This window comes from Malurus melanocephalus, unplaced genomic scaffold, assembly GCF_030028575.1.
Source record: "Malurus melanocephalus ecotype Western Australia unplaced genomic scaffold, MMel_1.1 scaffold_1043, whole genome shotgun sequence".
NCBI lineage: Eukaryota > Metazoa > Chordata > Aves > Passeriformes > Maluridae > Malurus > Malurus melanocephalus.
The window spans coordinates 45,968-60,879 of record NW_026624275.1 but is presented as its reverse complement, the minus strand read 5'-3'; the positions used below and the strand labels follow the sequence as shown (position 1 = coordinate 60,879).

At 34.3% G+C, this 14,912-nt stretch overlaps 1 protein-coding gene across 2 annotated transcripts in view; it reads left to right on the top strand.

Annotated features, from left to right (window-relative positions):
- The window catches only part of PPP4R4 (protein phosphatase 4 regulatory subunit 4), a 60,248-nt gene extending 46,660 nt beyond the window's left edge, over positions 1-13,588 (top strand). For both annotated transcript variants that reach the window (XM_057386736.1, XM_057386737.1), the window contains 9 exons: positions 44-191; positions 3,086-3,230; positions 4,092-4,133; positions 6,206-6,281; positions 6,657-6,737; positions 7,073-7,166; positions 7,601-7,671; positions 8,433-8,568; positions 12,156-13,588. In XM_057386736.1, the coding sequence (XP_057242719.1) occupies positions 44-191; positions 3,086-3,230; positions 4,092-4,133; positions 6,206-6,281; positions 6,657-6,737; positions 7,073-7,166; positions 7,601-7,671; positions 8,433-8,568; positions 12,156-12,180 (818 nt within the window). In that variant the 3' untranslated portion in view covers positions 12,181-13,588. The remainder of the gene's footprint in view (positions 1-43; positions 192-3,085; positions 3,231-4,091; positions 4,134-6,205; positions 6,282-6,656; positions 6,738-7,072; positions 7,167-7,600; positions 7,672-8,432; positions 8,569-12,155) is intronic.
- Positions 13,589-14,912: the final 1,324 nt, after the last annotated feature.

The window sequence follows — 14,912 nt, the reverse complement described above, 5'->3', positions numbered from 1 at the left end:
TTGAAAACTTGACAGATATTATCTACCAATTTTTATTTTCCAGAACTGGGCCAAGGAAAAAGTTACTGGAACAGGCTTCGCTTTTTAGATACTTGTGAATTCATTATGGAACTGTTTTCAAAATCATTCTTCTGTAAATACTTCTTTTTACCTGTGCTTGAACTTACACATGACCCAGTGGCAAATGTCAGGTATGAGGAATATGTAGCAGTATAAAGGAAAAAAAAGCTTTAAATAATATATTAAAAAATATTAGAAGTTTTAGGTTCTGTTTAAATAATGGGACTTGAGTAAAAAGGTAAAGACCCTTCAGAATGACCAGTATTAAAGAYGTAAGGGAGTGTGGGAATGATGTTAGAAAATCACAGAAGCAGGTCAGTTCTGAGTGTCTGAGAGACTGATCAACTCCCGGGTTTGGGAGTGAAAGGAACAGTAAGGCAGAGGAGCCAGCAATAGATGGGAAGAAAGTAATACRCTATTTCATGGGTATAGAGAAAAAACAAACCTTTAATCTCCATTCATTTCCATCCATTTCATTGTCACTATAAATAAAGTAAAACACTGAAGCAATTCTTTCAGTGGTCTGAACAAAACAAGTTATAACAGACTTTACCTGGAAAATGGAAAAATCTATCTACTTCATTATTAAGAAAAATTGAAAAATAATAGAATAGTATTAGGGAATTTGGTCTGTTATACATTCTTATGCAGTGTTTTTTCCATTATTTTTGTAGTAACTGTCTTTTSTTTGTTTTATAAACAGACAAGGACCTGGCAGTTATTACCATTAGGAAAGTAGATTTTTTTTGGTCACATATTTTGTGTGATTTTACACTTTTGATCTTGTTTCTGATGTGTGTCATTCACTTTGTCATCATTAACATATCTGAACATCTAATAGCAATGCTTCACAGAGATTTATGTAAGCATAATTCACACATACACGTATGAACTCAGGAAGCTTCACCACAAACTGTTTATTACCAAGTGAAACTGTTTAAAAAGGCACTGTGTTTAGTATAAGTAYCACATCTCAGCTCAACAGGTTCCTAAAAATTAAGCCATTTTGTGCATATAGAYTAACATTCATATCTTATGTCATTAAATTAAGAGAATTATATTAAAACAATAAACTAACTTTGTATATAATCTGAAGTAGCTTATTGCTTTTAAGAATTTTTTAATTAAAAGCTTGATTGATACAATACTAAAATTTAATGGAGGCTTGAACTAAYTTAAAATCCTTTCGATGACATTAATATTAATTTTATCCTTATTATTTTCTGGATTGTTCTTACATAAAAGAAATGCACTGTCTCCAATGGAGTGAAGTTTATAGGATAGATGTTGTTAGTTGGTGGTTTTAAAACCGACTTAGGGAGATATTGTTCTGGATTTCTACAGTGTGGTGTAACTATTGGAAATGGGAAATTGTGTTGGTTAAAATATTTTGAAGGTATACAAATGGTATGATGAATTCATATGAGAAWTTTTTTTGAATATTTATAATCACAGAGTTACCATGTCTGGCAAAGTATTGTCTCTGATCCAAAGCCAGTTTACTCTGAGTGCAGCAGATGATATCACCATTATCTGGTGATATGGTGATATGATGGATTTAAACTAGTCACTATTGCATGCTATTACAGTCTGATCAAATTAAGGATTTTTTATTTCCTCAGTTGCTTGAAATATTTTTAATTTAATCTGCAAAGTATTTTGGTGTTAATGAAATAAAAAGCAATGAAATTTTTTTTTATATAAACAGTTTAGAAAACAATWCCCAGGAATGAAGGGAATAAATAATTAAATAATTTAGGCTGGAAAAGACCTTTAAGATCATCAAGTTCAACATTAGCCTAAGACTACTAAGTCAGCCACTAAGCCATGTCTTGAAGTGCCACATCTACCCATCTGTTAAATTCTTCCAGGCATGGTGACTCCACCACTGCGTATTCCAGTGCTTGACAAACCTTTTGGTGAATAACTTGTTCCTAATATCCAATCTAAGCTTCCCCTGGAACAACTAAAGACCATTTCCTCTTGTCCTATCGCTTGTTATTTGGGAGAAGATGCCAACCCCAACAACACAACCTTTCTGGTGGTTGTAGAGAGTGATGAAGTCTCCCCTGAGCCTCTTTTTCTCCAGGCTAAACACCTCCAGCTCCCTCAGCCACTCCTCGTAAGATTTGTGCTCCAGACCCTTCCCCAGCTCTGTTGTCCTTCTCTGGACACGCTCCAGCCCCTCAATGTSTTTSTTGTCCTGAGGGGCCCAGARCTGAACACAGGATTTGAGGTGTGGCCTCACCAGTGCCCAGTACAGGGGACAATCCCTGCCCTGGTCCTGCTGGCCACACTATTGCTGATCCAGGCCAGGWTGCCATTGGCCTTTTTGGTCACTTTGGCACACACTGGCTCGTGTTCAGCCACTGTCAGCCAGCACCCCCAGGTGCTTTTCCACAAGGCCACTTTCCAGCCTCTCTGTCCCCAGCCTGTAGYACTGTGGGGTTGTTGTGACCCAAGGGCAGGACCAGATACTTGGTCTTGTTGAACAGGACAAGCAGGGACAGCCTCCAGACAGAAAAAGGAAGATAAGGAAGGGGAAAGAAGGGCTTTCATCTTTTACGAGAGAGTAAATAATTAAATTCTTTTAATCTATCTGATATATTTTCATCCTTGCAGTTGTATGGAATTGCAGTAACATGGTTTTTGGTGAGACTTGGGCTCCTTTGTACCAATGGACCAGATTTTCAGGATATTTAAGTAACTGATAAAGTTAGGTGTGCAGATCACTTGGAAAATCCAGAGATCTGCTTATTTTTCTAGATTAAAAAAAGCCCCAAAACAAACCAAATACATGTTTATGGACTGTWGTTCTGACCTATGGAGACGTTTTTGAACAGCATGTCTGGAAACAACACATTAACAATAATTTCTGAAAAATAGAACCTTCTAACTTAATTTTTTTGTGTCAAATGTTAGCATGTAATACATTGAGAAATGAATAATATTTAACTAACATCCGCATCAAAATATGAATATCTGGGTTGTTTGATTTTTTTTTTTTTTTTTTTTTTTTGGGTAGAATGAAGCTATGCTGTTTGCTGCCAAAAGTTAAATCTACTCTGAAGATTCCAACTGATAAACATTTACTTCAGCAGCTGGAATTATGTATAAGGAAACTTCTGTGTCAAGAGAAAGACAAAGATGTTCTGACTATTGTAAAAAGAGTAAGCATTTTTCTTTTTCACCAGCATTTTATCTTGRGGTTATCACTGAAAGTTAAGATGACTGAAGTTATGCTTTCTGTTGATTTTCTCAGTGTAAGAACAGGAAATTCCATTGTCTATTAATGTAATTTTGAACGATTAAAAGGTGATRCAGGATAGTACATTTTGTGAAATTGAGGAGCATTGGTGTTTCCTTGGTTACTTGTATTGCAGTTATTTTGTAGTGATTAAAATTCAAATTTGGCTCAATGACCATTTACAAAAAGAAAGTAGATTAGAGATAGGATTAGGGTAGTAGAACTAGAGATAGGATTAAATGCTGATCCTAGTAAAACTAATCAGGTCTTTAAGATAGAGGTGTCTTGTTTATTATATATTTTACAATATACAGACAAAACATTTGAAGGATTTAAAAATGTTACAAATGTGTTTGTAATGTGAATATTCAAAAAGTACATCTTTAARGAATGCCTGTGCTTAGTCCCAAATTTAGAAACTGTGAAGTGAAATAGCTCAAGTAGGTGGCTTCCTTACAGGGCCAGTCTGCAGGAGCCTTCTGAGTTATGCACAGATTCCTGAGTTGTTTTTTGCAGTCCTGGTTCCCAAGCCTGTGCTATTGGTATTCTTGCTTTGGTGCTTCCTTGAGTGTGTTTTGAGTTCATATCAATAGTCTGTGATGCTATTCATTGTGAGTCTCAGCAGGGCTCTGAGAATACTCTCTGACACTTTTTAAGTGCATTTGTAGCACTAAGATAAAAGCATGCACTTCAAATATTTAGGAATAAAAGACAATTTTTTACTTAAAATTGTGGTGTGCTCTTGAGTAATAAATAAAATTAAAAACTTTAATTTTCTTTATAGACAGTGTTAGAATTGGACAGAATGGAGATCTCTGTAGATGCTGTAAGTACTTATTAACTTTGATACTTATCAACTACTTTTAGTTTCCATTTTCTTGTAGTGATTTTTTATTTTTATTGATTGTATTTTGAAGTTTCAGAAAAGATTTTATGAAAATGATTTATTGGATCAAGAAAAAGAAAGACAAGAACATCTCCTTTTGGAAATGGTATATTTTATTAGTACACTGTCATTTTTTTAAGTAGTTTGTAGCTAAATATTAATGAGGCAATAATTTTAAGGTAGGGGAAATGCATATTATGGAGAGACCTGATAGGTTCATAATCTGCGTGGTTTCACTTTACAATAGGGTTAAATCCTTCAAAGTAACATGTAAGATTGTTTTCTTTACTATCTAAATTTTGCTGTATCAATTAGGAAGGTAAACTTCAGTTTCTTCAGAAATACCATGTATAACATAATAAACTGATTAATGAAACACCTCCGAATTCACATACAGCTTCCTGAGGAAAAGAAATTAATGTCATAACTTCTTTTGTCCCAAGGAAGCCAAAGAATGCTTCTGTTACAGGCTTTTCTGTTAGCCAGAAAAGAAGACAAAAGCAAAGCCCGCAGTAGGGACTTCAGCACACAGCTTAGATTTTCACCACATACTGCATCTCCACTAAGCCCAGATTAGACTATTGCAGTCCCCTGTTCTGTTGCCTCCCCTCCAGCCTGAGGTGGGAGAAGCTGAGCAGCTGATAGGATTTAGAAGATCCTGACATCGTTAACATGGTTCCTCTGACTTGTAGTAACTTGTAGAACTTCATAGTRAGCCAGAACAGATTCAAGACCATCCCAAAAATGTCATTGTTTTCTACATTTGTGATCCACTTTGATGTCAATACGTATTGCAGGTCAGTATGAGCAAATCTATCTGACCCACAGACTGCCTGCCACCTCCCATTTTCTGGAGCCAACGGTTCAGTTGTTCTCAGGACCTGCATACACACATTCAAATTCTTGAACTAAGCTCTGGCAGTCTTCAGGTAGATACAATTGATGGTGAAAGCATTGGAATGGTGCAAACAGCCTCCAGTGTGCTCTGTGTTACAGTGTACTGCACGATGGTGTCAATTTTTACCCTGTTTCCACAGCTATACTTTAGAGGCGCAGCTGAATTTTTATAATATAAGCCACTGATATGGGCAGCCCTTCTGTACCATGAAGGCCTCATAAAGCATTGTCTGTGAGAGGCATGCTTTTGGGGAAACTGAGGTGGACACAAAAAATTGTGACATGTTGCATTCCCAAACAGATGAAGARCCATTCAACCCACTTAAATGTATTTGGCTGATAAAGATTTTAGTACTGAATATGTTAATAAGTTTCCTTAACTTTAGTAACTGACTTTGTAGAAACTATATTCCAGCAACCCTGTCCTGAATTAATTACCTCCTTTTTTCTTTTTAAATTGGGTAGTAATTAGAACTTCATGAAAAAATAGAACAGTTGTGGTTCATTTAATASTTTTTATTATGAAAATGGTACAGAAAATAAGCTAATATTAGATAGTTTTTTTGAAGTTGGAGTGATATCTGTTCACCRAATGGAAGACACTTTAAGGCTAGATAGTATTAAAGAAGGGCAAATAAACTCTGTGAACCTGAACAATTTTATGTAGTTGATTTTGTTTTGCATAAAGATTTATCAACTGTAGATGTTAATTTTAGATCTTTGAGTATATGTGACACACCATAACATTTAAGCAAAACATTTTCATTGAATTTTATGTATGAAACAAAAATATTGCCCTTTCTTTTTCAGCATATCTGTATAACAGAAAGTTTTTACATTGCCAGCTGCCAATTTCTTTTTAAATATAAAAGCTCCAAAGTCTGGGCACAATTTTAATAGTAAGTTATAGATGTGAACTTCAAGTCTGAGCTTTCTTCAGACTGATTTTTAAATTAAATATGTACCCTGATTTCATTCTGTACTATTTAATTGGTTCTCAGGATATTCATCAGGGGTTGTACCAGTAGCAGGAGAGTGATATGACCTGTTATTTGCAAACATAATTTTTTTACTTTTACGTGAGTAATATCTAAGTAAATTATTCATTCTTTTAGGAACAATTAGAAAAAGAGAAGCAGAAAAATGAAGGAAGATCTACAAATATTAATGATAAAATATTTGAAAAGAAGCGTAAGTTTGTTTATTTGTGTACATGTTGTTTATGCATGCTTTACTCTTCTACAAAGGTAGTAGAGAAAGGAGCAGAAAAGAGACACTTTATACAATTAATAGAGTTTTAGAAATTGGAAATTTATTTATGAAAATTGGCCTCATATTATATATGATAATGTATGTTTTATTTTGGCTTTATTAATAAAATACATTACAGTTTTGGTTCTTTCTTTCATTTTGGGATATAGTGTAGGTACTTGTCTGTGGTATTTCTGAAGTGCTGGTAGCACTGGATTAGATACTATTACTTCTTGCTTCAGGACTGTGATATGTCTTCTCTTTTACATAAATTTAAGAAGGAAAGGATTATACAAAACATCTTTTTTTTTGTAGGTAGAGACAGTAAAACATCATCAGTGTTGGCAAAAAGTATCAATCTCTCAGTYCCTGTGAGCTCTTCTGGCACATCAGCAGGTGAGAACTGCTCCAGAATTGACCTGGAACACTTTGATCTCACATCATCAGGTTAAACCCCATCAAAGCTGCTGTTGACATCTGTGGCCTGAGCATCACCTACTGCACAGAGGAACAGATTCTTCCCCTAGAACTGAATGTATTTCTTGTGTTTTTTAGTTTTGTTTTATTCTGTAGTATATAAATAATGACCTAAGGTTTATTTTTTTTWAAATTGAAGTATTTAAATCAGTTCCTTCATCTACCATAGGTTGTCAGAAAAATATAGTTWAAAATGTTCTTAATTACTGAGGAAATGCAATGTTCATATTAAAAAATGTTCTTTATTATTTTAGGCAAAGAAGAAAAAAAATCCAAGCTGGTTCGAAGCCAATCTTTCAGTACTCAAATACTGCATCCAAAATACAGCAACATAGACAAATGTCCTAAGTATCTTTATAGACTTCATTACTTTTCTCATGGGCAAATGTTTACTAATAGACAGTTGTTATGAACTTATCCTCATGAATCTATGAAAGTAATGATGTGATCACTGAGTTGTGACTTACATTTTCAGCTTTCTGTGAAATTGATTAACTRAGGGAAGAAATACCATCTAAGGCATGCTGAAGTCTACAAGTGGTTATGAATTCCTTTTAAGTTAATATATGCCACCTTTTATCTTACAGTAAAATGAATTTTCAATATTAATTGCCAAATCTAATTTCATACAATTCTAGAATAAATTTCAGGATAACTTTCTTGTTTAATTTTTTCATATAAACTCAGAAATAACCTCCAATATTATTAAGCAGCAGGATGATACAAACTGAGCAGAACATTTTCAGAAAGAACCAACCTGATTTTTGTTTTGTTTTTTTAAGTAAAAGTTCTGCTAGAGGATATACGTCTTCAGTATCAGGAATGGGAAAGAGTTGTATGTTATCCTTTAGTGGTAAGTAGTTTATTATACTGTATTTTACTTTAGGGTTTTTGTGTGGGTGTTGAATATATGGGTCCAATTAGAAAGGCATACTCTAAGATTTCATTCTCCTAAAGAAAGCAGAATAATAGATAATATTATTATTAGATAATATAATCCAGTATGCTTGGGCATTTAAATGCTAGGCTAAAAGTATATTTTCCATATACTTCGTTTTCATTTACATTTAAAAAGGGTAAAAAAAAGTGTGTTTGTCATGTCCTGTTTGGAGTTTCAGATATCATAAAAAGGTTGGGTTTGCAGTTCTTCCCCATATATTTTATGTGAGGGAAACGAATATTATATATAACTTCTTCTGAATTAAGAGAGACAAACTGCTGTTTGCAGTTCTGTCACCATTAAGGAATTTGGATGATTAAAGGTAAGATTGAGGTGAATGGCTTCCTAGAAAAACCTATCTTTCCATTCACTATCAATAGACACTAGACAATTACATGAAATAGCTAAATTTTAAGCAGCTGAAGCAGTAGCCCAATAAATCATGCTCCTTTCATACATTAGATATATTAATATTTTCTTCCAAAATGTGTATTCCAATTATTTAATGGAGTTTATTTTTATGAAGTTAAGTCAAAACAATTCCATTAAAATTTTGGACTAGTGCCATGGGAAATATGCCACTATTGCCACAGGAAAAACAGCTCATTCTATTTACTCTCTTTGTAATTTTTCCAAACAAAATTCTTTGTCTAAGCTGCAGCTTTTTATTTCAGATGACTCATTCTGGACTCATTCTACTGGCAATAATGGGAGTGCTGCCTTCCCTTCTAGTTCTTCTCGCAACTTATTTAACTCATCTGACCAAAAGAACAATGGAAATAAGGAGGGTCAGTCCCGAAAGATGAGCATGTAAGTCATTGACAAGAGGTTGAACTAAGCCTAGGGATGGTGTTTTCAAAGGGAACTCATAAGAGCCGTGTAAAATCAGGGCTATATTGATTATACTTCTGCACACAGGTTTTTAATACTAAAATAGCAGGGTAGAAATGTGATGTGTGCAATTGTAAGTGTTTCTAAGATGGCTTTACCTTCTAATTAGTCTTTCACATTGTTTCTCCTGCACATATTTGCATTGAGCTGGCACATTATGGGGAGGGTGGAATGGGACAAAGTGAAGGTTAGTGCCTTTGATATGTAATAACTACAGTCACAGTGATTTAGCTGCCTGTAGTTGGAGAAATAGAATATAAGTATTTTTAGACTACTTAACTTTTAATTTTCCTTCTTTTTGTGTGTTTATGTATGGTTATGTATGATTATGTAACAATTTCACGATGAATCTTGAGGCTTATGATGAACCGGTGCTGCTACATGTTATTAATGCTGCCTTCCTTGCCTTACYTTAGCAATTTAAAAAAACAAAAAAATTCAATGCTAGAGATCTTCACACTGCTTGCCTTTAAACATCAGCCTATGCTGTTCAACATTTCACAAGAATAAAATAAAAAATGTATTTGTTTGCTCCTATGATAAAAATGTAAGTCACAGAAAATCACTGTGACACATGCTCACCYAAATCTCTGTAGATTCTACTAGCAAATTCCCTGCAGATTCCTTTTACACTGTAACTTGTAGTTCTAAATTACTGTCATTGGACTGGCTGTAATTCTGTGTGTTCAAATGAAGACATTTCTTTGCTAAAAGAGATTTGCGTTCTTAGCCAAGGCAGAATGAAGAAAGGAATGGAGCCACCAACAGTAAGAAAGGGAGTCTGGGAATGTAATAGAATATAACAGAAACTACAACTGGAAGCTAAGATGGAAAAGAGGAAACACCTTGTATTGATTTGCCAGGTATAGAGAGGAAACAATAGTGATGGTCATTTTTGGTGAATGAAATATCAGTATGAACATTTTTTCCACTTCTGCATTTTCAGACTTTTAAAAATAAATCAAACCATCTCCCCAGCTTTACTCAGTTTTAAGTTAATAAAATTACTAAMTTGTAAAATAAAGCACTCAAAAGTTAAACAAACATATAAAGAAGTTCTCAGGACAGGATTCATTTAGCTACTTGTGTAYTTGATTTTTTTTCTGCTGGAGTTTTATCATCTTCATTGTATGAGATAAATTGTTTTCTAAAATGAACTCAAGCTTGCATAGTGACCTATTGCTTTTAAAAYTGCATTTTTTTTGAGGTAAAAAAGGTTGGAAGGTAAGTTGTGAATGCAGATGGACTGTTGTGTTGAGTAAGTAGTTTCACAGAAATAGTACTTTAAGATGTCAAATCATTTTGCCCTCTGTCCCTGTCTTTGCCAGCGTCTAATATTTTCTCTTAAAAATACCCACAGTATTTCAGACTTTTTGTAGGTGATCATTAGGGGGTCACTTCTTTCAAAGTGCACCATTTCAAAGTCAAAAGTTAGATAAGTAGACATGCTGACATTTTCAGCTGTCTATAAAGTAAATGGGGCATGTATCTTGAGAACATAAAATGTCATGGAGTGCTACATAGTTTCGAAAATTAGGTGTGCTCAAAACCTCATTTTCTTTCACCCTAATCACAGTATGCCTCTGTTCCAGGCTTTAAATCCAGAAAATTAGTTCATATGTTGTAAATATTTTTAGCAATCTGTATAAATTCAAATCATTTGCTGTCCCACAAGGATTTGGGGAAAATGAATGGATTAATATTCATGAAGCATTAGGTGCAAAGGTTAGTTAGACATATTTTTTTATTTCATAAAACTTTTCCAAATTTCACAGGTTTTTCTAGCTGTCACTTRAAACTATTATCTTTCATTTAAATACAAAGGGACAGAAAGAGGCTCACACAGAGCTGTTTGCACCTTTATCTTCAGGCAGCAGAGTGGAATGTAAGAGATACAGCTTTAAGTCTCGRTGTACCATTCCCAAATGAATACCTYAAGAGCAGAGTATTTGAAAGTAGGTATCTGATCAAACACAATGTTGTGGATGCTTTGTCACAAAAGAGCTTTAACTACCTGCTGGTAAAGGAAAGAATCAGAAAGACCACGGGTTGAGTACTTTATCCTGCAAGAGATCTTACTCAATTTGCAGAGCAGACAAGTTTTTCTGTTGAAGAGTTGCCAGTTAGATCATGAATCGTGCTACTGCAGAAACTGACATAATTCATGAACAGTGTGTTCTGTTGAGCACTCTGGTCTTGTATCATTATGCTATGTAGCTTTATTATACTCTTTTGAATATTTTCAGCTTGAAAAGATTAAGTTAGATGATAAACTTTCTTCATTTAACATTGCTGTAATATATGACTGATTTCAATATGCAATTTTTTAAAACTATCTGGAAGCTTTATAGATTAATCAATGAATATGTTCACTCTATAGACAGCATTTAAGTATTTTTTTCACTTTGAATTAAAACTTCCTTCAAGGATGTGTGGTACAAGTTTTCCATCTTGTGAGAAGASGGAGTAGATATATTGTTGCATAAAAAAATAATTCTCTAATAATAAATCAGAAAATTAATTTTTATGCAACAATAAAACTAAATAAATACCAGTATTTTGTAAGATGTCCACTGCTGACCCTTAAGACATCCAATTTGGTGCATGGCCATGATGTACCAATTATATTTTGAAGATAAGTATCTTCAAGTAATGTCTTTCACCCAGTCATATAATTGCTTAGAAAGTTAAGSACAAAAAGAAATAGTTCTGCCACTGATCTTTGAGTTGGTTACTTATCAACACTTTSAGTTGGTTACTTACAGCTTTTAATCATGTTTTCATCATGATGTTTAAGATGCTGGGAATTCTGAGTTCCAGTGGGACTGACATGTGTTTTTCTTCCCATTTCTATGATGAAGCTAGTAGGTATCCTGACATTGAGGTATTATTATATAATATATGCAGTTTTTAAATATTCAGCAGGTTTAAAACAGTAAAAAAGAACAAACTATTGTGTTATTTGTAAATGATACTGTAAGATATTGATGCAAATTTATATTTCCACAGAGTTATAGAAGTTATGCCCCATTCTTTGGAAACTTCTCACTGATACAAATGGTTGTTCATTGACACAGCTACAACTCTTTGAAGCTGAAAARCAGTATATTTAAAGATTAAAAAAATCAAGGCATGAAAAATACAAAATTACCCAAATGACCTTGTGGTCAACAGAAAACTTAGAGATCATGCTGCAATGTGCCAGACTTCTGGCACTTTTTGTAGCCATGAGTAGAGTGCTTGTAGCTTCACCATCTCACTCAGATGGATCTTTGCAGGACCTTCTGAAGACAGTGGAGGACTTCACCCTTCTTGTGAGGAATGTGCTCACAATGTGCTCAGAATGTGTCCATTGGGCTTTTTCAGTGGGTGCAGTAGAGCAGCCAGTAATTTTTGAAGTACCGCAGCTAAGAGTTACGTTAAAATGCTGTGCAAAATAGCAGCTTATTACGTTATTTCATAATACAGTAACAATGTATTATGTGTCTTTCTCCTTTTGTATGAAGAAAAAACAGAAAATCCAACTCCTAGATCATGTGACAGAAAAATGAGGGAACCAGAGACTGGAGGAAGCAACATTCTGGTGAGATAAGGTGGGAGCAGATGGGACTCTCTAATGCCTGGACTGAATAAAATGCATCCTGCGATGTTAAAACTTTGAAATAAATCTTTTAAATAAAATTCCAAGTTGTAAAATATGTTCTGATAAACAATGTAATGGTTGCAGGATTCTAACATAGTAGTGAAATGATATGAAATAGAACTTCAGCTATGTGCTCTTAACTGCTGCAGCTAAAGAGAAGATTTTGTGTTCTTCAGTTATGCCTTTGTAGTTTGAATTCTTGGATTCAGAATGCACATATCCATTATTTAATTGGCTTTTTTACAACCTTAGCAACTCCTAGCTTCCATATTTTAAGCAAGAAATAGAAAGAATTCTTATATGTTTGAAAAAGTAATCCCACATTTTAAAGAATCTGCAAACCCAATTTAAGACCAAAGTCCAGAACAATTGACCAGTCTATAAAGAACATAYACTTTTGAAACATTGTGTTATGAGTTTGGAATTAATGTTTTTACAAGTACTAAGTTCATAAAAATTMTGTGTAAGTTTGAAAGCAATCTAAAAGCATATATCTCCAGATGATGTAAAAAAAARGTTTTATTTCATAAGTTTTGTTGTATAAATACTTGTTTTAATTTTTAGTATTTCAAATTGTATTTTCACTTGAATAATTTATAATAATGAATCTAGTTTTTAATCAGCTGCCATTGCAAGCTATCATGGTTCAGTGATGTCATTTGCATTTGTTTGTACTAATGCAAAATTAGTGGAAAATATGTGGAAATACATGCAGTMATATTTTAAAAGTTCTATTTATGCTAATACTTGAGAAAGAGTTTATGAAGCTATTGTCAGCTTCTCTATTTCAAAATGGAGGCAGCATAAATATATTGATATCAGAAATATATGGTTTTTAAAATTTATTGGTGTATGATAAAGATGATCTGGTCTGTGTATGCATATGCGTGTGTGRTTACTTTTTATAATGTGAAAACATGAATGATGGTTTACTCAAAATAAAACCTAGGACRATGCTGTACATGCATGTTCTTGAAAAAAAAATTCTCAGGGCATCTTTTATAATTAAAATAAATAAAAGCATTTGCCTATGGAGGGTATTTATTTAAAATAGTAATAATGCTGGGTGTATGCTGTCTTGTGTGAAGTACAGAATGTTTCTTTGGATTTAGCACTGTCAGAATCTTAAGCTTCCTACACTGCAGTTGGATTTAGCTGTATTCTCTGTCTTTAGTCACAGGCAATGTTTGGGTTCTGTGGAAATACTCAATTTTTCAGTTTGTTCTGCAGTGTGSTGTAGGGTCTTGTAAATCACAAAGTTCTTTAAAAGCTTCTCCAAGTTTGATGMTGTTTAACATTTAGTACTGATACAGATGTACAGATGACCTGGGCTGTCTCCTCCTGGRTTCTGCTTTTGGTTCATTAATGCAGATGAATCTTCCCAGTTCCCCAGGGCCAGCTGACTCAATGTGCCAGCTACAGCTGCTCACTCGTGGGCTGCAGGAGGCTGCTCAGTCTGTTCTCAGCCTGACCTTTGCCAGGGACCAAACTCAGTTCATTGGCTAGGTGTAGAAMAGGACTCAAAACTGTGTTTGCCATTTCGATGCCTTTACTAGAGCAATGCACARCAACCAGGAAGTTCAGAAATTTGAACCCAAGTTCTTTCTCCACTTAATAAGCATGTAATGAGTTCTGTAAACAGTCTGTGTTTTGTTTATTCTTGGTTGCCATTTGTCTGTCATTTTAAACTGATTAATTTATTTAATGCTGATAACACATGCTCTGCTCAATAACTCTATGTTGTATTAAATTCCTTCAATGTAATCTTTAAATGCTCTATTTAGATATTTTTGGACTACACATTTTCCTTGTGCAATACATCTGGTGTCTTGTGCATATTTTCATCAGTCCTTTACACTACAGACCTCCATCCAAGCAGTCTTTTTAGGAGCCACTTCTGGGTTATTTCTGTTAAACAGCGCCAATGCTTTTGAACCTTTCAGAGCATTGCTTTACCTGCTGGTCAGCTGTAGCTTCGCAATAACAGCTGAAGGTCAACTGTGCAGTAGAGTTGGTTTGTTTTCATATAGACCAGTAGGAGTGAGTCTCTTTCTGGGTCCTTTGTAATGCAATCTGGAGTTAGGTTAAATGCACCTTCATACACTAGTCAGAGTGCAGAGCCTGCCTCCTGGGTCCTTTTGTGAGTGGCTTACGCCAGTGTCTGGGCTGTTGTGGGCAGATAGCAAATGGTAACTGAGGTGATTTTTAGAGATTTATCAGCTTTATCCTATGTAGCTTTTGTATCTTCTCTAGCAGATGTATCTGTTTATGTGTGTTTACTGATAGATACCCTTGAAATATCTTGTGCAGTTCCTTGCCAAATGATTTTGAAAAGTCTTCTGCTCCCTTTTTGGCAAATATTTTGTGTTGTATGAGCAAGCAGAATAACGCTGGAATCTGTTAGTTGCTAAAACCTAGAAGTAGGTTTTTGCATTGTTTTGTACTTTATATATAGGACTCTGCTAATTAAAATCTACTAAATGTTAAGGTCTTGTCATTCTGTTGGAATCACTGCTCTGCTTGAATAAAGAAAATTKTGTTTAGGTCATGGAAATATATTTCTGAAACATCTTGGCAATACCTTTTGGATTTTAGAATCAATTCTGTGAATAGATTTATT